We start from the raw sequence: 22,793 nt of genomic DNA on the forward strand, positions 1-22,793 counted from the left end.
TTGGTATCTTGGTGATCTATATTTTGGAGGGCGATGCCCCCCAAAAACTGGAATGTTGTTATTAGGTGAGGTGAAAGACATGTTACAAATTGTATCAATATTAAGGAATAGGAATGTAAATCCAGTAAGAAGGAAGCAAAGAGAGAAAACAATTATGTGCCTAATTTGTTGGTTACATAAAGGCCAAATGAGTATATGGGCTAGGGTTGCACTTTTGTTTCTGGTGGCACCCTCAGTTTGCGCACGAAGGAGCAGTACCTGCTCCTTTTGCGCACTCCTTCGGTTAGCGCCGCAGGAAGCCCAAATAAGTAGGGCATCAGCTGACCTGGTGGGGGAGGAGTCCGGCACGCCGCCGCACAGCGGCGGCAGAAGGAGAGAACAGCAGTAGGCTGGTGGGGGAGGAGTCCGGCACGCCCGACCCCTCTAAGACCCTGACACTACAGTACAAATTTATCCTTTCTCTTCCCCTCCTCAATATCAAACCGAGCCTCTAATTTTGATCCCCCTGATACCAAGCCCCCTCCCAGGCCTATCTTTACTTCCCTGGTGGTTGGTTGGGTCTTTGAGATAACCTCACTCACTCTTGCCCCTCGGCAGCTGTGATGCTAGAAGTACTCTCATGGTACACCGCTCAAGGTCAAGTTTTCATATATGTATGCTTATTATATTTCCTATCTTGATGATGTATTTTCTTATGTTATGTAATTTATATTTCAGAAAGTTCAATTTAAAAAAAAAAAACCTGCAGTTTTAGGGGAAGGAGTGATTGGGGTTCACTTCTGCTCTGAAGACCTACTCAACCACAAGGGAGGTAAAGGTATGACTGGGGAGAAGCTACTGACACTTGGGGAGGGGGCAGGAGAGAGAAATTTGTATTATGCTGTCAGGGTCCTGGGAAGAAGGGGGGCTAATTTAGTCAATGCCTGTCAGCGCTGCTGGTTGAATATAAACCTGTCTCTTCATATGCTGCAATATTCACAGTAATCATATTCTTCCTCCAGTTTTGTTCTCCCAGTTCCTCCAGTTTTGAATATTGTGCTGAGATAAAGAAAGCTGCAAATGGATGTGGAGATATGTTGGAGCCCTGAAAGCTGCAAATGGATGTGGAAATATGTTGGAGCCCTGAGCAAAGAAAAAAATGAATGGATACTGACAGGGGAAGCTCAAGGCAATCTGCTGTCCAAGGTGAGGGATGAGCTGGCACCTCCCTCCTCCGAACATCCAAAATCAGGGTGGGCAAGGACTGCCCCAACTATCAGGCAAGACTGGCCAGCGGCCTATAGCAGCAGCTTCTTAGAGGGGAGTAGCTTTAGTAACACAGTAAATGACAGCAGAGTCTCACACACCACTCCTTTTTTGCCGAAGTCACCCATGTTTAAAGCAAAACAATACATCCTGCCAGACACACTTAAAGAACCATGTTCTCGCCACACCTGCTATTCTACAAAAATACAAATATGATACTCAAACAAGGAGAAAAATGAGAAAAAACCAAAAGAAAATCTCAGTTTAACATACCATATTAAAATTATTGTATTTTTCGCTCCATAAGATGCACCTGACCATAAGATGTGCCCTAGATTTAGAGAAGGAAAACAAGAAAAAAACCATTCTGAACCAAATTCTCCTTGCCAGGCTCTGCACCCAACCACACTCCTTGCCAAACTCTGCACCCTGTCTCCCCTCTGGTGGTCTAGTGGTAGGCCAGGGCAGGGCAAGCAGGCCTAGTGGCTGGGTGGCTGGCAGACAGGGCCCCCTGAACTACAACTCCCAAGGGCCTCTTGGGCCAGCAATTTACAGAGACCTTCAGTCTGTCTTTTTTCAACATCAAGTGTGTAGACCAAAGGACTCAGGCACTGCACACTGCAAATAAAATCAATATAAAAGCTCATCCTTCCGGCTTCCTGATGTAGCATAGCGAAACACAGACTGTGTTGAAGCCGTGAACTGACCTTTTCAGATAAGTGGTCTACTGTTAAACAACTTTTGTAGAGCCATAACATTTGCCACTCCAGTAGAAGCAAGTATCCTTGCTCCATCCAATGTGTTATGATTAAAATTCAAGCACTTTTCCAGCGATGTTGTGGCGCCTTGCTGAAGAGCTTATGAGCACATTTAAATATTTAAAAGCCTTTAAATGTTATATGAAAATACTATTTGAGAAACTTGCCCAGTATTGACGAGAGGGTTTTTTTTTGTGTTTTCTACTATATGAACAAGGCATTATGTACAAAAAATTATTTTTTCTTCTTTTGTTGTTTGCTCATCTACTTTTTCTAATTGTGTTGTTCTACGTCTCTGGTTTCCTCATCTTCTGGTTCATTTGTCATTTTTCTCTCTTCTCCTTTTCGCCTTCTTCAATTTATTTTTCTGCCTCTGTCCAGATTTAATTCTGGCTTCAATTTTTCTCTTTCTACTGTGTCTATTACAGCTTTCCATATTCTCATTCTATCTCCTTTTATTCCCCAGTATCTCACTAACTCTGTCTTCTTTCTTCCCCCCTCCATCCAGCATCTTCTCTCTCTGCCCCCTTCCTTTCAGCATCTGCCCCCTCTGTCCCTCCTTTCCATCTAGCATCTGCCCTATTTTTCTGCCCCTTCCATCCAGCATCCAGCTCTCTCTCCCTCCCTTCTATCCAATGTCTCCTTCTCTCCTCTTTCATTGGTATCTGTCTCCCTGACACACACACCACTGCTTCTTCAGATCATCATTCACAAAACAAGGTAAAACCAATGCAGGGCTGCACTTTGCATACATCTCAGAACAGGAAGGTGATGTGAGAGGGGGTGGGACCAGAACTTTGCATATGTGGAGTATGGATCACTGCTACCACTGCTGGTCTGAAAAAGCAGTAGCAATAGTGGGGGTAGAGATAGGAAACATAGCGAGGGTAGGAGGTGTCTGGTGTGGTGGCACCCCCGTGCCTGCCTCTCTGCCCTCCCTCAGCTCCTTCCATGCCCCCATGCCACACTCACACCCTCCCTTCTCACTTCATACCTCTTTAAATCTTCGCCAACATGAGCAACTTCTCCAGCCTGCTGCTCGCACCTGATGTCACTTCCTGGCCCCACAACCCGGAAGTGATTTCAGAGGAAGCCAGGCCAGTGCGAGCAGCAGGCTAGAGTAGTTGTTCATGCTGACAAAGATTTTAAAGAGGAACGAGGGTGGGAGAAGGAAGGGCGCGAGTGTGGTGGGGGAGCAGAGAGGTGCCAGCACCTGGGGCAGTCCGCCTCCCATCTCCCACTTACTACGCCATTGTAGAGAAGATCTTGTTTCTGTGAGGTAGTTTTAAAAAGTGCATGGCCATGCAGCTTAGATCGAACATTGATGCACCCCCTTATTGAAACACACTGACATCATCGGAATGAGGAAGAAACAGCATTTCATAAAACTTGTGTTTTTTATAATTTTTGAGAAGTTCTTGAGTGAATCAGCAGCAGTTTTTATTGCATTTAGACTGCCTTACTTATTATTTGGTGAATTCATTGTTTCTGATGTTTTTTGGCATCGTGCTGTATCAGGTTGTTTTTATTACTTATGCTTTAAGTAGCTTTTTAGTATGAGTTTAGCATTTTAATTCATATTTGATATTTGTATCAAGGATCATCAAGTTTTGTTTGGGGTTTTTTTTTTTCCTTTTTATATTTTTTAATAAGTGACCTTTGACCCAAAACAGGAAGTATATACATCTACTCCTGAAAGGAGAACCAGAATTAGCACTGTTGGAATGCTATGTGAGACTGCCATCTTTTGGAGAGAGTTGATAAGAAGGCTTTGCTCAACTTTTTATGGATATACCGTAATATAATAGAAATGTTTAGCTTGTATATTAAGCTGCTGTTTATCTACTTTTCAGCTTTAGCCAAGTTAGTGAGGTGATTTTTGAGCACCATTTGGGTAGGTTCCATTCTTTTCCCCTTTATTTTTTATTGCTAAAAGTTAGATGAGTTTGATTTTATCTTGATATGATCAATAAGTTTTTATTTACACGTTCTGGTATTTATCAGTGTATTTATGTTCGTTCATATATTTATGTATTTATTTCATTTAATCACCATCTTTTACAAAATGTTTTTGTTTTGTCAATAGCATTATCTAGCTCTTGACACAGCTCTTATGTGGATGAAACATAGCCAGTGTCAGGCTTGTTTGATTGTGTTTTATCTTTCATCTAATATAATAAAACCCATTGCGTGGGTCCGTTTTCCGTGAGCTGTAGTGACCCATAGGAAGTGCGCATGCGCGGCTCAACTAAAAAAAAAAATACGGCAAGGCGGATGTCGGTCGCGGCGGCATGGAGACGGCCCAAAGTTTTTTTCAACTTCTCAAAGACGCTGCAGCGGCTCCTCTCAAGAGCCGCTCCTGCGTCGGAGAAGGCGGCGAGGGATCGAGAGAGGAGCTGCGGCGTCGCCTTTGAACTAAAAAATAAAGTTGTTACAAGGGGATCGGGAACACTTGCAATTACCTGAAAAACTGATTTTTTAAGCCACGCTACAGATCCTTCCCCGCCGCACCCAGGCCCCGGCGGTCCCCGCCGGCAGGAGGAGGGCTTCGAGGGAGCCGGCTGTCGGCGGAGGGCAGAGGTGGGCCCAGGACGGACTTGCTCCAGCTCGCGCCACCTCCAAATTTAAAAATAAACAGCCCCACACCGCCTCCCTGCTCGCGCAGACCTCCATCAATGAAAAACAGCACTACCATTTGAAGTTTATTTTAAAAGTTTAAAGTCGCTGTGCTCCTCTCATGAGCCGCACCTGCTTCCAATGCAGGCAGCGATCGTGAGAGAAGCCGCCGCGGCAACTTTAAACTTTAAAAATAAACTTGAAATGGTAGTGCCGTTTTTCCATTTCTGCCTGTGCCCTTGCCATCTCTTTTGCTTTCTCCCTAGCCCCCAGTGCCCTATGGGTCTGTACCTTTCTATTTATCCTTTTGAGTGCGCTTTTTAATACTCGAGGCAGCAAAACAGCCATGCAGGTGGTGCCTGAGCAACAAGCCTATCTTGCTGTCTTATCCCATCAGGCCGTCTGTTTCTTAAGGATTAATTATGTGCCAAGAATAAATAGGGAGCCGATGCAGAAGCTATGTGGAGGGAGACAGCAGAAAGGGGAGAGGTAAGTGGTACATGCTGAGAGGGAGACCAAGGCAGGAACTGAGGAAGATCCAAAGGCAATTGTCTGACTGGTATAAGGAAAAGAAAGAAGGGAAGATATGGAAAAAGACCCAAAAAATATAGGGCTCTTCAATAAAGTTTGACTGTCAACCCATTGCTGCTGCGCTTTCCGTTACGCCTCCAAGCGTGGCTCTTCCCCCCCCCCCCCTCCTTCAGGTTGCGGAATGGAGTGTGGGGCTTGGTGGAAGTGTTTGTGTCTGGGTTGCAGGATGGTAAAGCTGTGGAGCTGGCAACAGGTACACGTGCATGCGTTTCTTCACTCTCCCGACCAAAACCCTAAGAATTAATGGCAGCTCTGATTATAGGGGAAGACTTTTGCACTTAAGTTGTGGAGGCACATGCTGCTGCACATGGAGGGTGAAGGAATGCTGCACACAGGGAAGTGGGGGGATAGAAATGCTGCTGCATAGGGGGCAGGGAGAGAGACAGATAGAAAGACAGACAGCGGGAGGGAGAGAGACAGAAAGAAAGAAAGACAGACAGATATATTCTAGCACCCATTAATGTAACGGCCTTGCTTTCGGGAGGGAGTAGGGAGACAGAAGGGGGCCACAGAGAGACAGTCAGGCATGGAACAACAGATAAATACAGGTAGGCAGGGAGCCAGGGAGAAAGACAGAGAGACATACAGAAAGAAAGACAGGGGGCCAGGGAGAGAGACAGACAGACAGACATAAAGAAAGACAAACAGACAGGGGGCCAGAGAGACAGATACAATAAACACAGACACCATGCAAGGAGAGAGACACAAAGAAAAAAAGACAGACAGACAGCGGCCAAGGAGAGAGAGAGAAAGAAAGAATAACAAACAAACAGGGGGCCAAGGAGACAGACAGAAAGACAAACAGCCAGCCAGCATCTAAGGAGAGAGAGAGAGAGAGAGAAAGAAACCTCCCCCCCAGACAAACACTAGCCAAGGAGAGAGGGAGAAAGACAGGGGGCCAGAGAGACAGACAGAAAGAAAGACAGACATCTATTCTAGCACCCGTTAATTTAACGGGCTTAAAGTAGAGTATAGTAGAGAATAAAGGTTTAAAGAAAGTATTCCTGATTCTGATCTGCTTTTTCTACTGCCATATTGGATCTCATGGATCACTTGCACTGCTGTTTCCTTGGACCTTAAATGTCTGAACAGTGACATTATTCACATGCATGATTGGTGATTCAGGGAAGGATTTGAATGGATATGTGCTGAAATATAGGAGGGGAATTGCTATGAGTATATATTACACGTTTTATATAACAGAGGTGGTGACTGCTCATGAAGAGGTGCTACAAGGCTGAAATACAAGGGGAGTGTGAATGATTTTTTATTTTTTTTACTTCAGTGAAACACAAAAGGACTACCAGTGGCTTTCGGAATATATTATTAGACTGAGATATAGCACAGTTACTTACCGTAACAGGTGTTATCCAGGGACAGCAGGCAGCTATTCTCACATATGGGTGACATCATCCGACGGAGCCCTGATGCGGACGCCTCAAAAGCAGACTTGCTTGAAGAAACTAGAAGTTTTGAGTCGCCCGCACCGCGTATGCGCGAGTGCCTTCCCGCCCAGTGCACAGGATGCGTCTCCTCAGTTCAGATAGCTAGCAGAGAAGCCAACCAGGGGAGGTGGGTGGGTTGTGAGAATAGCTGCCTGCTGTCCCTGGATAACACCTGTTACGGTAAGTAACTGTGCTTTATCCCAGGACAAGCAGGCAGGTATTCTCACATATGGGTGACCTCCAAGCTAACCAGAATGGGATGGTGGGAGTGTTGGCAACTTAGGAGAATAAATTTTGTAATACTGTTTGGCCAAACTGTCCATCCCGTCTGGAGAAAGTATCCAGACAATAGTGAGAAGTGAAGGTATGAACCGAGGACCAAGTAGCAGCCTTGCAAATCTCCTCAATAGGTGTAGATCTGAGGAAAGCTACAGAAGCTGCCATTGCCCTGACTTTATGGGCTGTGACTTTACTGTGAAGTGGTAATCCAGCCTGGGCATAGCAGAAAGAGATGCAAGCCGCCATCCAATTGGAGATGGTGCATTTAGAAATTGGATGTCCCAACTTATTTGGATCGAAAGAGACAAAAAGTTGAGGAGCAGTCCTGTGTGGTTTGGTGCATTCCAAGTAGAAGGCCAAAGCACGTTTACAGTCCAGAGTATGAAGAGCTGATTCTCCAGGATAAGAATGAGGCTTTGGAAAAAACACTGGAAGGACGATAGATTGGTTGAGATGAAATTCTGAGACCACTTTAGGTAGGAATTGCGGATGAGTACGAAGAACAACCTTGTCATGATAGAACACAGTGAATGGTGAATCAGTAACCAAAGCTTGTAGCTCACTGACTCGTCGAGCAGAAGTGAGGGGAATGAGAAACACCACTTTCCAAGTAAGATACTTCAGATGAGCCTTATCAACTGGTTCAAATGGAGGCTTCATGAGTTGAAAAAGGACAACATTGAGGTCCCAAACCACAGGAGGCGGTTTGAGAGGAGGTTTAACATTGAAAAGTCCTTTCATGAATCTGGAAACTGCTGGATGAGCAGAGAGAGGTTTCCCTTCAATAGGCTGATGAAAAGCTGTAATTGCACTGCGATGGACTCGTATGGATGTAGACTTGAGTCCAGAGTTGGATAGGTGCAAAAGATAATCTAAAACAGATGATAAGGAGGAATGTTGAGGCTCCTTATGATGAGAGAAACACCATGTAGAAAATCTAGTCCATTTTTGGTGATAGCATTGTCTAGTTGTAAGCTTTCTAGAAGCTTCTAAAATATCTCTGACAGATTGAGAAAATTGAAGAGGGGTTATGTTGAAAGGTACCAGGCTGTAAGGTGTAGAGACTGCAGGTTGGGATGAAGCAGAGATGCTTGACTCTGTGTAAGCAGAGAAGGAAAAACTGGTAGAAGGTATGGCTTCCTGCTGCTGAGCTGAAGTAGAAGGGAGAACCAGGGTTGCCTGGGCCACCGAGGAGCTATTAGAATTATGGTGGCATGATCATTCTTGAGCTTGACAAGAGTCTTGAGAATGAGAGGGAATGGAGGAAATGCATAGAGGAACAGATTCATCCATTCCAGAAGAAAAGCATCTGCCTCGAGGCAGTGAGGAGAGTATATCCTGGAGCAGAACTGAGGCAGTTTGAAGTTGTGGGGAGCTGCAAAGAGGTCTATCTGAGGTGTTCCCCACTGTGAGAAAATGTGATGAAGAGACAAGGAATGGAGAGTCCATTCGTGAGGTTGGAGGAGACGACTCAAGTTGTCCTCCAAGCAATTCTGAGCCCCTTGAATGTAGACAGCTTTGAGGAGGGTGTTGTGATGGATAGCCCAATCCCAAACCTCCAGAGCTTCTTGACAGAAGGAGGTCGATCCCGTCACTCCCTGTTTGTTGACATAATACATGGCGACTTGGTTGTCCGTGCGGACGAGGACTATCGTGTTGTGAAGGAGATGTTGAAAAGCATGGAGAGCTTTGAGGATCGCTCTGAGTTCCAACTGATTGATATGACACTGACGATCCATACTGGTCCAGAGGCCTTGAATACGGAGAACATCGAGATGAGCGCCCCAAGCGTAGGTCGATGAATCTATCGAGAGGACCTTCTGATGAGGGGGCGGTTGAAAAAGCAAGCCTCTGGAAAGATTGGAAGAGAGCATCCACCAACGGAGAGACTTCTTGAAAGAAGGAGTGACTGTGATGTGTCGGAAAAGAGGATCGCAAGCCTGCGTCCATTGAGATGCCAGGGTCCACTGAGGAATTCTGAGGTGAAGTCTGGCAAAAGGAGTCACATGTACTGTGGAGGCCATGTGACCCAAAAGTATCATCATGTGTCTCGCTGGGATTGAAGAGCGGGAAGATACTGAATGACAGAGATGAAGAAGAGCTTCCAGACGTTGTTTTGGAAGGTACGCTCTGAGATGGATAGTATCGAGAACAGCTCTGATGAAGTGTAGATTCTATGAGAGCTGAAGATGGGATTTGGGAAAATTGATTTTGAATCCCAAACTTTGTGGGAACCAAGTAGTCCGTTGGGTCGCTACAATAACCCCTTGAGATGTGGAATCTTTCATGAGCCAGTCGTCGAGGTAGGGAAATATCTGAAGACCGTGGTTCCGTAGAGCTGCCGCTACCACTACCAGGCACTTGGTGAACACTCTGGGAGATGAGGCCAGGCCGATGGGTAGAACTCTGTATTGAAAATGCAGATTCCCCACCCGAAATCTGAGGTTTTGACTGGAGGCCGGATGAATGGGGATATGAGTATAGGCCTCCTTGAGATCCAGAGAGCATAACCAGTCGTTCTGCTCGAGAAGGGGATAGAGAGATGCCAGGGACAACATTCAAAACTTTTCTTTGACCAAAAATTTGTTGAGAGCTCTGAGATCCAAAATAGGTCGCAGATCGCCCGTCTTCTTCGGAACAAGGAAGTAACGGAAGTAAAAACCCCTGTTCTGCTGTTCCAAGGGAACTGGTTCGATGGAATGGAGACGAAGCAGAGCTTGAGCTTCCTGAAGAAGGGCGGTCTAGGATGGATTGGAAGGATACTCTCTTGGAGGAAGCTCTGGTGGAACCTGAGTGAAATGAAGAGAGTATCCTTCCCTTATGATGGTAAGTACCCAGAGGTCGGATGTAATGACCGTCCATCTGTTGTAAAAATGATGGAGACGACCTCCTATAGGTGGAAAGGGAGTCAGAAACAAAATGGTGGAGGTTATGCTCTGTTGTAAACAGTCAAAAAGGAACAGAAGCCTTAGGTGCAGCAGAAGGTTAAGGTTTCTGTTGTTTCTGAGGCGGCTGTTTCTTCAAAGGAGGGCAAGTGTAAGGCGCCGGCTTTGGAGGAAAATGCCTCTGGTAGATAACAGGAGGGCGTGTAGGCCTAGAAGGAGCTCGCTTAGGCATAGGTCTGACTATGGAGGCAAAGGATTTAACATGGTCAGACAATTTCTTGGTGGCTGCCTCAATAAATTCATCGAAAAGGTCATTGCCCTCACAAGGAATGTTCGCCAGGCGGTCCTGAAGATTAGAGTCCATGTCAATGGTGCGAAGCCAGGCTAGACGACGCATGGCCACAGAGCAAGCCGCTGCTCGGGCAGAGAGCTTAAAGGCATCATAAGATGATTGCAGAAGATGAAGACGTAACTGAGAGAAAGAAGCAATGACTTCTTGAAACTCAAAATGCATGTTATCATCTAAGTAACTCAAAAATTTTGGCAATAGAAACAAAAGAAATTCAAAATAAGTTATAAAATAAAAATTATAATTAAGGACCCTAGAAGACATCATAGCATTCTGGTAGATGTGACGTCCAAATTTATCCATGGGTTTTCCTTCCCTGCCAGGAGGAACTGTGGCATAAACCCTGGAAGGATGGGATCTCTTTAAAGAGGATTCTACAACTGGGAGTTGTCGAAGCCTTTATGATGCACCGTTTTATATCTGGCGTCCAACTTTCCTGGAACTGCTGGAATGGAAAAAGGAGTCTCCATGCATCTAGTAAAAGTTTGATCGAGAAGCTTATGAAGTGGAAGTTTAAGAGATTCAGCCGGAGGTTGAAGAAGATGCATGACCTCGAGGTATTCTTTAGAATATTTAGAGCCAGTGTCCAATGGAACGCTCAAGTCCACAGCCATCTGTCTCAAAAAAGAGGAGAAAGATAACTTATCTGCAGTTGCACGGCCTCGAGAAGGACTCGAGGATGTCGAGGCAGCTGGAGTCGAAGAAGTAGAAGCCTCGGCTGGAAACCATGTTGCGAAGGAACCTGGAGACTTGGATGAGGCACTGGAAATCAGAATATCCTTGAGGGACGGCATCGGAGACCTGGAACGAGGAGTTGGTGGTCTTGTCAAGGCCGGAGGGAATTGAGGCTTCGAGGAATGATGTCTGGAAGAATGCCTCGAAGCAGGCCTCGAGTGGTGTCGAGAACTGTGTCTCGAACTGGATCTCAAGGACCGAGCAGAGGTCGCCTTGGAAGCAAAAGATCGAAGATCTATAGGCGTGGAGGAGGAGCCCCGAAGCACTTTCAAAGACTGGACACCCTTTGTAGAGTGTGAGGTATTCTGTCGATGCACTCGCAAAGAATCTACTCCATGCGTTTCGTGCTTGGAAGCCAGACCAGACACTCACAGAGACTCCGCTCCCTGCATCAAGTGTGGAGATCAGACCGGGGCAAAGGCAGCTCGACCTCGCGGGAGACTGCTGCATGCCCAGGCTGGAGAAGAGTGAGCAGTGTTAGTGAGGTCCTTAATAATCTTCTCCTCCAAAGAGGTCTGGGACGAAGCCGGCAAGGAGGGTACCGCGTCTGAAACTGGCCCACCTGCCAGTGGTGTGAGAGTGTTTCGACTTGGGAGGCTTCGACACTTTAATCACCACTGGCGGAACCGAGTGCTGAGCTATCTGACCTGAGGAGACAGGAGAAGATATCGCAGCAGAGGACATCGAAGCAAGAGCCGCTCCAAACGACGAAGGTCTGATGAGGCTCGAGGTGGAAGCAGTAGAGGCAGAGGCTTCGACAGGGGTCGAGGCCGAAGATACCTTCGATTAGTAGACTCCATCTCGAAGAGGCTATCCACTAGGATGCAATGACGGTTAAAAGCACGAGGCTTAAGTGTTTGGCAAGGCAGGCACGAGGTAGGATGATGCTTCGGCCCAAGGCACTTGAGGCACTGTCCGTGAGGGTCCGTAAGAGATATCATGCGCTTGCACTTGCTACACCGTTTGAAACTGGTGACAGGCCGGGGCATAGACCAAAATACAGCCAACGCAAAGTCGAAGCCCGCAGGCTGCGGCCGAGCAGCCTGTACCGGACGAACGGAAGGAAGTAAAATTTTTTTTTTTTTTAAAGAAAGAAAAGTAACAATACAGCGATTCGTGAGAAAAATAAAACACAAACCGCGGTGAGAGAAGGCACGAACAACGAAGTAACCGGAGAGAGCCAAAAAGACGGACTTCTCGGCTCCACGAAAAACTAAGAACTGAGGAGACGCGCCCTGTGCACTGGGTGGGAAGGCACTCGTGCATGTGCGGTGCGGGCGACTCGAAACTTCTAGTTTCTTCAAGCAAGTCTGCTTGTGAGGCGTCCGCATCGGGGCTCCGTTGGATGACATCACCCATATGTGAGAATACCTGCCTGCTTGTCCTGTGATAAAGGAGATGTATGACTAAATATAGGATTTTATTTTTTTTACTGTAGTGAGATTTAAGTAAGGACTGAATGGAAATGGGAAGAAGCAGGGATAGTTATGTGTCTTACTCTGTCTGCTCTGTGATTATTGGTCCATTACACTTCCACTCCTTCCTGATGAGGCGTAACAAAAACTGAAAAAGAAACAAATCAATTAAAATCTACATATATAATTATCAGATTTCAAATTATGATAAAGCCGAGATGATGACAGACCACAGACTTCACCTCCAGACAATCTGCATAGAGATGAGTGTAGTCTATGAATACAAACTATTTACTTTGCTATCATTATCATCAGAATGAAGGCTTTTACCGAGATGAGTGTGAATATGGGGAGCGGGCAGATTGGCAACATATACAATGCCAGGCAAAAGATGGTATGTTGAAAGAGATAGCCTGAGTATACATAGGTTTTTTTTTTAATGAGAAATGCATAGAGAAAAGAAAAAAATAAAAACCTGACAACTTCAGTGACAAAGGAGACTGTAAAAACATTTTTTTACTACAACTTTTTAACAGCAGATGACCAAATAATGACTAATTTTGGAGAGATTTTATATCAGTTTATAAAGGGCACAATAGGACCAGGACATGACATTCCTAGCTGCTAATAGTTCAGGAACTGACAACTCAACAGGGGAACAGGTGGGAAGATAACTGCTCTGGATAGCTGAGCAGGAATGGGGATTGTGATAGGATAGCAGACACAATTCTGAAGCAATAGAGACAGTAAAACACAGTAACATTCTAATCATTTACTTACCACCAAAGCACAGGTATCTGCCACCATTAACATGTAAAACACATTATTCCATCCATATGGAGAAATGAGACCAGCTAAAAGAGGCCCCAGTGCAGCTCCTGCCAAAAAAAATATGTCTAAGTAGGCAAAATCTAGGTGTACCTTTGCTTTTGGAATCTGTCTTCCTCTATAAAAGCAGAGACTGTAGGCAGTGACAAGGAAATCTTTCCCCAGTGTATCACAGTGTATCACAGGCAGCAGCAGTACAAGCCATAGGCCTCGGAACAGGAGGAGCCACAGGTGCCATAGCACCTCCAAAATTTTGCTACTCTTCTTTTCTCTCCATGAGGCCTTGGTTCTCTTATCTTGCATCTGTACATGCTCAAGGCTGGTCGGCCAGCTTCTGTTCCCTCCGAAACAGGAAGTTTGGATGGGGCAGGAGCCAGCAGGCCCTAAGCATCCAAAGGTCCTGCACTCGGCCAGCCATGTGATATCTCCAATGTAGATTACAGAGTTGCCACCGCAGGATAAGAGAATAAGTACCTCACAGACACATCAGGGAAGAAGACAAACGTGGGAGACAGTGGAAGGTTTGAATCATGGATACCACAGGCAGAAGGGGACAAGGAGGAGAGAGATGTTGAAGAGAGCGGGCTGGGGGAGGGGAAGTGAGAGATAAAATCATAAGAGTTGTCATACTGGGACAGACTGAAGGTCCATCAAGCCCCGTATCTTGTTTCCAACAGTGGTGCCGTTGTGGGGGGGGGCACAGGGGCCTTGGTCTCCTCAAAAATTGGCAGTCAGAAGTCAGTTATGGCTCTCCTGACTCCCCCACCTACTACCTCCTGGGGCCAGGGAGGCAGAAGCTGGAGAGGTTGTGCCACAGGATCCTGCTGCATGGGCTGAGAGGGAGTTGGGAAGGTGGGAAACAGGTGCACACAGGTTGGGAGCTTTGGAAAGGGAGAAAAGGACAGATGCTGCACAGGCTTGGGGGGTTGGGAAGGACAGATGCTGCACAGGCTGGGGGGGGGTTAGAAAGGGAGGGAAAGAGATGCTGCCAATGGGGGAGGGAAGAGAAAAAGAGAATTGTTGGACATAGGTGCATGGAATGTGAGGGAAATAGAGATGGTATACATAGGGAAAGGAAGAAAGAGGGAGAATTGTTGGACATGATCGTGGTGGAGAGGGCGGAGGGAGAAATGTTACACTGGGAGGGAGGAGAGGATTCAAAGAAGGGAGAGAGATCAGATTCCGGACAAGGGTGATGGAAGGAGGGAGAAAGAGAGTAATGCTAGACCAGGGCATGGAAAGGAATGAGGGGAGAGAGATATACCAAACTGCGGGAAGGAGTGGAGAGAGATCACAGGAAGGAGAAGAGACAGACAACAGGAAGGAGAGAGATGTTAGACCTCAGGAAGAGGGAGGGAAGAAGAGAGAGAGATGCCAGAATATGGGAGAGAGATGCCAGGCTGTGGGAAGAAGAGGAGAAAGATGGTAGACCAAAGGAGGGGGGAAGACAGATGTCATACCACAGGAGAGGGAGAGGGAGGAGATGGTACACAGAGATACAGGGGAAGGGGAGAGAGAAGGAAGAGATGTGCACAGAAATGGGTGTGGCAGGGAAGAGATATAGAAGAAATAGGGAGGAGATAGTACATATGGATAGATGGGAAGGGAATGGAAGACATGGAAAAGTAGATAGATTTTGAGAAGAAAGCAGAAAAATGGAAGAAATCTGAATTTTAAATATTAATGCCAAAGATGGATGTAGGGCAGAAAATGAAGGAGAGAAAAACAAATGGATAAGAATGCCCTTGATACACAGAGTTAAGAGCACAGACAGAAGGAAGTGCAACCAGAGACTGGAAAAAGATGATTAGAAAAATAAAATCACCAGACAACAAAGCCGAGAATATAATTTTATTTTCAATTTAGTGACTGCAATGTATCAGTTTTGAGAATTTATATCCACTGTTTATATTTTCCACTTTTAAGGAACAAATTAATTTCTTTCTATTTTTCTGGTGTTGTACTGCATGAAGAGTCTGGCATCTTAGGTTTTATTTGTTTATATTAGCAGTTTTAGTTTGTGGTCCTGTATTTGCATAGGGATTATTAGTGTTCTGCATGTGTGACCAAGGCAAGGTGTTCTGGTAGGAATGAATGTTGAGAAGCATACACTGTACTTTGTGTAAAGGCAATCCCTGGGTTAAGAATGAGTTCTGTTTTCTTAAAACTGTTCTTAAGTTGAATTTGTGTGCAACTCGGATCCTAGTATTCTTCCCACCTTCTCCACCTCCTTGAGACCCCCTCTTGTATCCCTTTCCATCCATCCCACTGTTCCCTCTCTACCACTATATCCAACATTTTTCCTTCTCAAGAGATGAAAGGTGGAGGTGGAGAAGGTGGGAAGAATACTAGGATCCAAGCTGCACGCAAATTCAATTTAAGAACGGTTTTAAAAAACAGAACTCGTTCTAAATCCAGGAATTGCCTTTACACAAAGCAGTGTATGCTTCTCAACATTCATTCCTACCATAACACCTTGCCTTGGTCACACATGCAGAACACTGATAATCCCTATGCAAATACAGGACCACAAACTAAAAGTGCTAATATATACAAATGAAACCTAAGATGCCAGACTCTTCATGCAGTACAATCTCTCGCTCCCTTTGCCCAATAATTCTCCTCTTTCTTCATTTCCCCATATGCACCATCTCTTTCCCTCTCACTCAGACACCCAATTCTCCCTTTGTATTCCCTCCCACACCTCAGCATCTCTTTCTCTCACTCCCTCCATTCTTCCATCCTATGGTGCAAGTTCATGCTCCCCTCCCTCCCTCCATTCTGTATCCCAAGTTCATGTCCTTCCTTCCATTCTTTGTCTGAAGTTTGTGCTCCCTCCCGAGTTCCAACGTGCCCCTCTCCCTCCGTCCCTTGTCCCAAAGCGCCCCTCTCTCTCCCTCCATTCTGTGTCCCAGGTTCGTGCCTCCCTCCTTCTGGCCAGCTCCCTCCTCCTTCCAGCCATAATTGCTTCTCTTCACAAAGCCATGGACAGTGGCTCTTATGTGCAGGGAAGCCTCTGACATCAGAGGGAAGGCTTCCAGGACAGCCGCAGGCCATGTATAGGAGCCACAGCCTGCGGCTTTGTGATGAGAAGTGACTGTGGTTGGAAGGAGGAGGGAGCCAGCCAGAAAAAGATAAACATCCATAGGAGGGAGGCACAAACCTGGGACACAGAATGGAGGGAGGGAGGAGAGAGAGGGGTGTGCTGGGACTCAGGAGGGAGGGAGAGGGGCATGTTGGGACACCAAAGGTAGAATGAGAACCCCTGTTCATAAGTACAAGTCTGACTTAAGTCGGACATTCATAAGATGGGGACTATCTGTAGTTTAATTTTGTGTTTTAACCATTTTATGTTGTTAATAAGATTATATTGTGTGTGTATATATATATATATATATATATATATATATATGAAAAATGAATGAAAAAAATTGTATTACAATTAGTGCTACTATTATATGGTGGGGTCAGGGCGGAGCTTTTGAGCCCCTCCAACTTACAAGCGTTCCACTACCTATGGATAGATTAGATAGCCTACCCCAAAAACAGACACAACACAGTCAAAAGCAGAACACCTTTCCCTCACTTACAAATAGTTCTACAGACAGAAATGATACAGCTTAGGAAGAGCAATTCAAGTTTCCTTCCCTTTTCTTTTCATACACTGACCATGGTCTAAAGAGTTTTGAATACATGACTCTTTCTTGGTCTACAATGATTCTTTTTAGAGGCGAGGTTTCATGTTCATTCAATGTTCAGGTTTTATGTGGAGTATAAAAACGGTCCATCCAATTGGAATCAAATATGGAGACCAGCCCACTAGGACCAGATTGATGATCTTGCTTCTCAAATATAGTTGTATCTATCTGTGTTTACATTTTTTCTGTGAATATCGGTATAGTCCCCCTCCATAGTTGGCAGTAACACAGTAGCTGTATTCCTAGTAACTTACCCACAGATCCTGTCCCATCAATAATAGCTGTTACAGTGGACAGCGCCTTTGCATTTCCCTTCAGACTTTTATGAGTACCCTACGATAAAGCAATGCAATGACTCAGTATAATGCATGCCACATAATTGAAATATTGACTGAATAAGTGCTTTATAAACTGGAGGGAAATTTGATATGATAAGTGACTCTGGAACTTAATATTTTTATAGTGAATGATCTGGCCCCTAATACATGTCATCTTGTGTTGAAAGTTATTTCTCAGGGAAACTCACAATTTTGTAAGTTGTGCAAAGCTGCACCCAGATTGTAACTATTTGTTTATAATCTGTTCTACACTAATTTATTCTGTTTAATTTCTAGGGAGATTTCTACTGCTGAGTCCTGCTCTGGGACTGTGAATTATGTGCCTGCAAATTATATATACACAGAAATCCTTCATTCTGCCCTGCTGAGCTTCAGTACTGAGAGGTCTCCCAAAATATAACCCTACTCTGGGATTCTGTGTTATGTGCCTATGAGAAATATATACACCAAAGCATCTCCCTCTGCCTCACACAGGGGGATTGCGAAGATCTGCAACGTGATCAGGATTGAGGAATGGGCATCAACATGGTAGATGAGGTTTAACATGGATAAGTGTAAAGTGATGCATGTAGGTAACAAAAATCTCATGTACGAATACAGGATGTCCAGGGTGGTACTTGGAGAGACCTCCCAGGAAAGAGACTTGGGAGTTATGATTGACAAGTCAATGAAGCCGTCCACGCAATGTGCGGTGGTGGCGGCGGCAAAAAGGGCGAACAGAATGCTAGGCATGATAAAGAAGGGGATCAAGAACAGATCGGAGAAGGTTATCATGCCGCTGTACCGGGCCATGGTGCGCCCTCACCTGGAGTACTGCGTCCAGCACTGGTCACCGTACATGAAGAAGGACATGATGCTACTTGAAAGGGTCCAGAAAAGGGCGACTAAGATGGTTAAGGGGCTGGAGGAGTTGCCGTATAGTGAAAGATTAGAGAAACTGGGCCTTTTCTGCCTCGAACAGGGGAGATTGAGAAGGGACATGATCAAAACATTCAAGGTACTGAAGGGAATAGACTTAGTAATGTAATGTAATATAATTTATTTCTTATATGCCGCTACATCCGTTAGGTTCTAAGCGGTTTGAAGAAAATATACATTAAGATTATAAATGAGAAGTAAGAAGGTACTTAAAAAATTCCCTTACTGTCCCGAAGGCTCACAATCTAACTAAAGTACCTGGAAATTAATAAAGAAGAGAAAATAAAGATGGTTGAAAAAAGAAAAATTCTATGTGAACTTATAGGATGGAAATTAAACTGACAGTGAAGAACTGTATGAAATGCAGTTAGAGAGGGTAGGTTACAATCTATTTATGGTATTTGTTTAATTGGAAGGTGTTAAGGTGGGTAATTTGGGGGAAGGTTATCTGAAGGTAGGTGAATCTTCTGGAGGTAAAAGAGGAGGGGTTAAGATATTTGGATGAATTTTTTGAAAAGCAGGGTTTTGATTTCTTTTCTGAATGTTTTGAAGTTGTCTGATATTGTCATGAGATTGGAGATGGAATGGTTGATTTTTGCTGCTTGTGTTGCCAGAAGGTTGTCAATAGTAGATAAGTAGTAGATAATAGTAGATAAGGACAGGTTGTTCACCCTCTCCAAGGTAAGGAGAACGAGAGGGCACTCTCTAAAATTGAAAGGGGATAGATTCCGTACGAATGTAAGAAAGTTCTTCTTCACTCAGAGTGTGGTTGAAAACTGGAACGCTCTTCCGGAGTCTGTCGTAGGGAAAAACACTCTCCAGGGATTCAAGTCAAAGTTAGACAAGTTCCTGCTGAACCAGAACGTACGCAGATAGGGCTAGTCTCAGTTAAGGCGCTGGTCTTTGACCAAGGGCTGCCGCTTGAGCGGACTGCTGGGCACTATGGACCACTGTTCTGACCCAACAGCAGCAATTCTTATGTTCTTATGTTCTGTGAACCCGGGAATGGAGTACCAACTGATGGTATGTCCGAAAGATCTTTCCACCTCAACAAGTTGCAAAATTCCCATCTCCACCCTAGGAGGGAAGGCTGTGCATCAGCCACATACAGCGTGCATGGCCCGTTGCCCTGCAAAGGAAGGCAGCTCTGACATCTGGAGAGGTACAGTCTTGTGGTAGGGGGGCAGAAAAGGAAGAAGGGAGCGAGCGGGCATGCACAGCACGTGTTACAACTACCAGTAGGAGGAAGCACGTTGGGACCCCTGGCGAACTGCAGAGGAAGTCCTCAGCTGACAGCTTGGGGGTTCTCATCTGCTGAGTATTTATATTTTATATTTACATTAGAGGCTCTGGTAGAAACCCGTTCACAAAGTATGTATTCTTCCCAATTAATATTTCCAAATTAATAGTGTCTTTGCTTATTTGTAAATGGGTCTTTACCAGAGCCTTTAATTTGGTAGCATAATTAAATGAAATAACTACTTCTAAAGTTTATAGGAACGGGCGGGGACGGATTTGACTCCTAGTGGGGACGGACGGGGATGGGTTTGATTGTACTGGGATGGGCGGGGATGGGTTTGATTTCTGTCCCCATGCAACTCTCTAATCCAAAGCACTCTTCAGTGCTTACTATACATGAGACAAATACTGTTTCTGCAGTAATTCCATCCCTAATGTAAGTTAAATGCTTAGGAGATGACAGAGTATGAAAGCGCATTGCACTAACTGTGATAGGGAGGATACAGATATATTTAGAACAGTGGTCTCAAACTCGCGGCCCGCCAGGTACTATTTTGAGGCCCTCGGTAAGTTTATCATAATCACATAAGTAAAATAAAACAGTTTCTTGATCATATGTCTCTTTAGCTATAAATTACAATATTATTATTAAGACTTAGCCAAAAGGAAAGATTTATAAACTATAAAGAGTTTTACCTCATGCAAAATTGTCATTTCTTTAATAAGACATTAACTATTTTTTTCTGAGGCCCTCCAAGTACCTACAAATCCAAAATGCGGCCCTGCAAAGGGTTTGAGTTTGAGACCACTGATTTAGAAAATGTCATATTACCACATCTTCCTGTCCATCTAATTTGCACAGGTTTAGTTTTTCTTTATTGAAAATGTCTGAACTCACCAGGTCTGCAGAGATGGCAGTTGTAATCAGGGAACAAGGGCCATTCACAAGAACGCCACAGATGATCAGCATTACTGTAAAGTGAAACACAGCAAATGAAAAGCACAGTACACTATCATCAGGAAAATTTGTTATAGATAATAAGGTTGGCCTGAAGAATTATTTATCTCCTATTAACCAATCTACGTATGTAACCATATAAATCTCCAGAGTCGTATAGAATTCTAAAATTAGAATTCTGCTTTGTGACTGACCTACACTCACATTCTGTTTTGTCACTGGAAAGGCTCTTCTGTAGTATATACAACAGGGTAATGTTATAAACTAATTGTGTATGTAATACAAGTTTACATGCAAATATTGATTCGAATGGGTTCTTATAAAATTAGGTCACACCTAAAAGTATGCATGGTGCAGACTTTGAGTGGAACAGCTCCCGGAAAGCTTTCTGCCATACAAGTGTGAGATTACTGGCTAGATCATCCCCCCCTCCCCCCAAGTGAATAACATCAGTATTAGAAATCCTTAGTCTCTTCTCTGATATAGTCAGTATTTGCTTGGTACTCTTGGTACCTGAAGATTCTGGCAGATATTTTACTTTATTGAGACCCTTTGATAATATGTAACATTTTTTTTTGTTCCTGGGTAATAAGTTTTCTTTCTTAATAGCCATTTTCTATACTTTTGTGGCATAGGCAATCATTCCCTTCAAACTTTGCTTTTGTGACATGATATTTTGAAATGTTTCTTTTTTGTAGAACATTCCAGATTGATTCCAGACTGAGTAAAACTTAGGAGCCTTTTACTAAGGCGTGGTAGGGTACTGCCATGCAGCAAACAATACGGCAGGTGTGCTGCACTTGCCACTGTGGTAAAAAAAAAAAAAAAAAGATTTACTGCATGGCAATTCAGGTGGAGACAAGGCATGTTGTGAGCATGTGTACCCACAATGCACTGGCATGCTACAGTTAAGGTCCATTGGGTTAACACAGGAGCCCATGGGAGAGCCTTTAAGTATCTGGCCAATCAGAGTCTTAGGCCTCCTTCCCAGTACATTCTTGGATGCACTGGGAGTGGCCTAAGACTCCAGTTGGCCCAGGTGCCTAAAGCCCCTCCTTAGGCACCTGGGTCAATCAGGGCCTTAGGCTCCTCCCCAATGCAAAAAGACTTCAACGACTTGATCAGAGATCTTGGTCTCACCAAGTCTAATGCCAAGCATTTGATATCTAGGCTCAAGCAATGGAACTTGTTGATTGAAAGTATGCAAGTCACAGATCAGAGGAAGCGTCACAAGATTTTACCACCTTCTTCACCCATCAAGATAGGCTCTGCTTCTGTTATAATGTGACCAGTCTATTTGAGGCAATTGGAATCACCAGTAACCCGAAAGAGTGGCATCTCTTCATTGACAGTTCATCCAGCAGCATCAAAGCCATGCTGCTTCACAACAGGACCATGCACCTGAATCTTCCACCGGCTCACTTAGTGCACCTCATAGAGGATTACAATAGCATCAGGATGTTACTAGGTGCCTTGAAGTATGATAAGTATGGCTGGGAGTTCAACAGAGACTTCAAAATGGTGGCATTCCTAATGGGTCTCTAAGGCGGTTTTATCAAGTTTACTCGCTATCTCTGCCTTTGGGACAACAGGAATACAAAGGCACACTACCAAAGGTGGGTCTGGCCATAGTGGACTGAGTTCTCTGTTGGGAATCACTGGTGGACCCCTGGAAGGTACTGGTGCCACCATACACATCAAATGTGGCTTAATGAAACAATTTGTCAGAGCTCTAGCTAAGGAGTTGGCAAGACATCTTCCCTAATCTGTCTGATGCAAAGGTCAAAACTGGTGTCTTTGTGGGACCACAAATAAAGAAGTTCCTGGAGTGCAAGGAATCTCCCAAGAAGCTAACTAGGAAGGAGAAAGCAGCTTTATCGCAATGATTCAGGGCTTCCTGGGCAATCACAAGACCAAAAATTACATGGAATTGGTTGAGAATCTGATGAAGCAGTGTAGTAAAATGGGATGTAGGATGTCTCTCAAAATCCATGTCCTTGATGCTCATCTTGAGACATTCTAGGAGAACATGGGAGTATTCTCAGAGGAGCAAGGTGAATGCTTCCACCAGAGTATACTGGACTACCAAGGACAATATAATGAGAACATGATGGGAGACTATATCTGGGGGCTGATTTGTGAAAGTGACTTACACTCACTTATAAATCTTCTGTGGTCATCTTTGCATAACTTTAATATAAATAGATGTTTTATTGTGTTATATTGCTTTTTATGACTTTCTATTGGAACATTGGTCCTCAACTTGGCAGCTAAACTTCAATGCTAGAAAATGTAAGGTCATGCACCTTGGCAGCAGGAATCCATGCAAAACTTACACACTTAGGGCCTGATTCTCTAAAAGTGCGTCCCGATTTTAGGCAGCTGTAGGCGTCCTACAGCTGTCTAATCAGCCAATCGGGATGCACGTTTTTAAAAAAAAATGCTCCCCAGGCAGGCCGCTTATATTGAAGGCGAGGCCCGCAAGACACCTAGGCC

At 44.6% G+C, this 22,793-nt stretch overlaps 1 protein-coding gene across 4 annotated transcripts in view; it reads right to left on the reverse strand.

Moving 5' to 3' along the window:
• The window catches only part of SLC37A1 (solute carrier family 37 member 1), a 368,358-nt gene that overhangs the window by 164,494 nt on the left and 181,071 nt on the right, over window positions 1-22,793 (reverse strand). For all 4 annotated transcript variants that reach the window (XR_004539090.1, XR_004539091.1, XR_004539089.1 and 1 more), the window contains 4 exons: window positions 20,238-20,311; window positions 17,099-17,177; window positions 13,099-13,196; window positions 12,402-12,466 (listed from right to left, as the gene is read on the reverse strand). Coding sequence is in view for 1 of the 4 variants with exons in the window: in XM_033940456.1 (XP_033796347.1) it covers window positions 12,402-12,466; window positions 13,099-13,196; window positions 17,099-17,177; window positions 20,238-20,311 (316 nt within the window). In the remaining 3 variants the exon portion in view is untranslated. The remainder of the gene's footprint in view (window positions 1-12,401; window positions 12,467-13,098; window positions 13,197-17,098; window positions 17,178-20,237; window positions 20,312-22,793) is intronic.

Source organism: Geotrypetes seraphini, chromosome 4 (genome assembly GCF_902459505.1).
Source record: "Geotrypetes seraphini chromosome 4, aGeoSer1.1, whole genome shotgun sequence".
Lineage (NCBI taxonomy): Eukaryota > Metazoa > Chordata > Amphibia > Gymnophiona > Dermophiidae > Geotrypetes > Geotrypetes seraphini.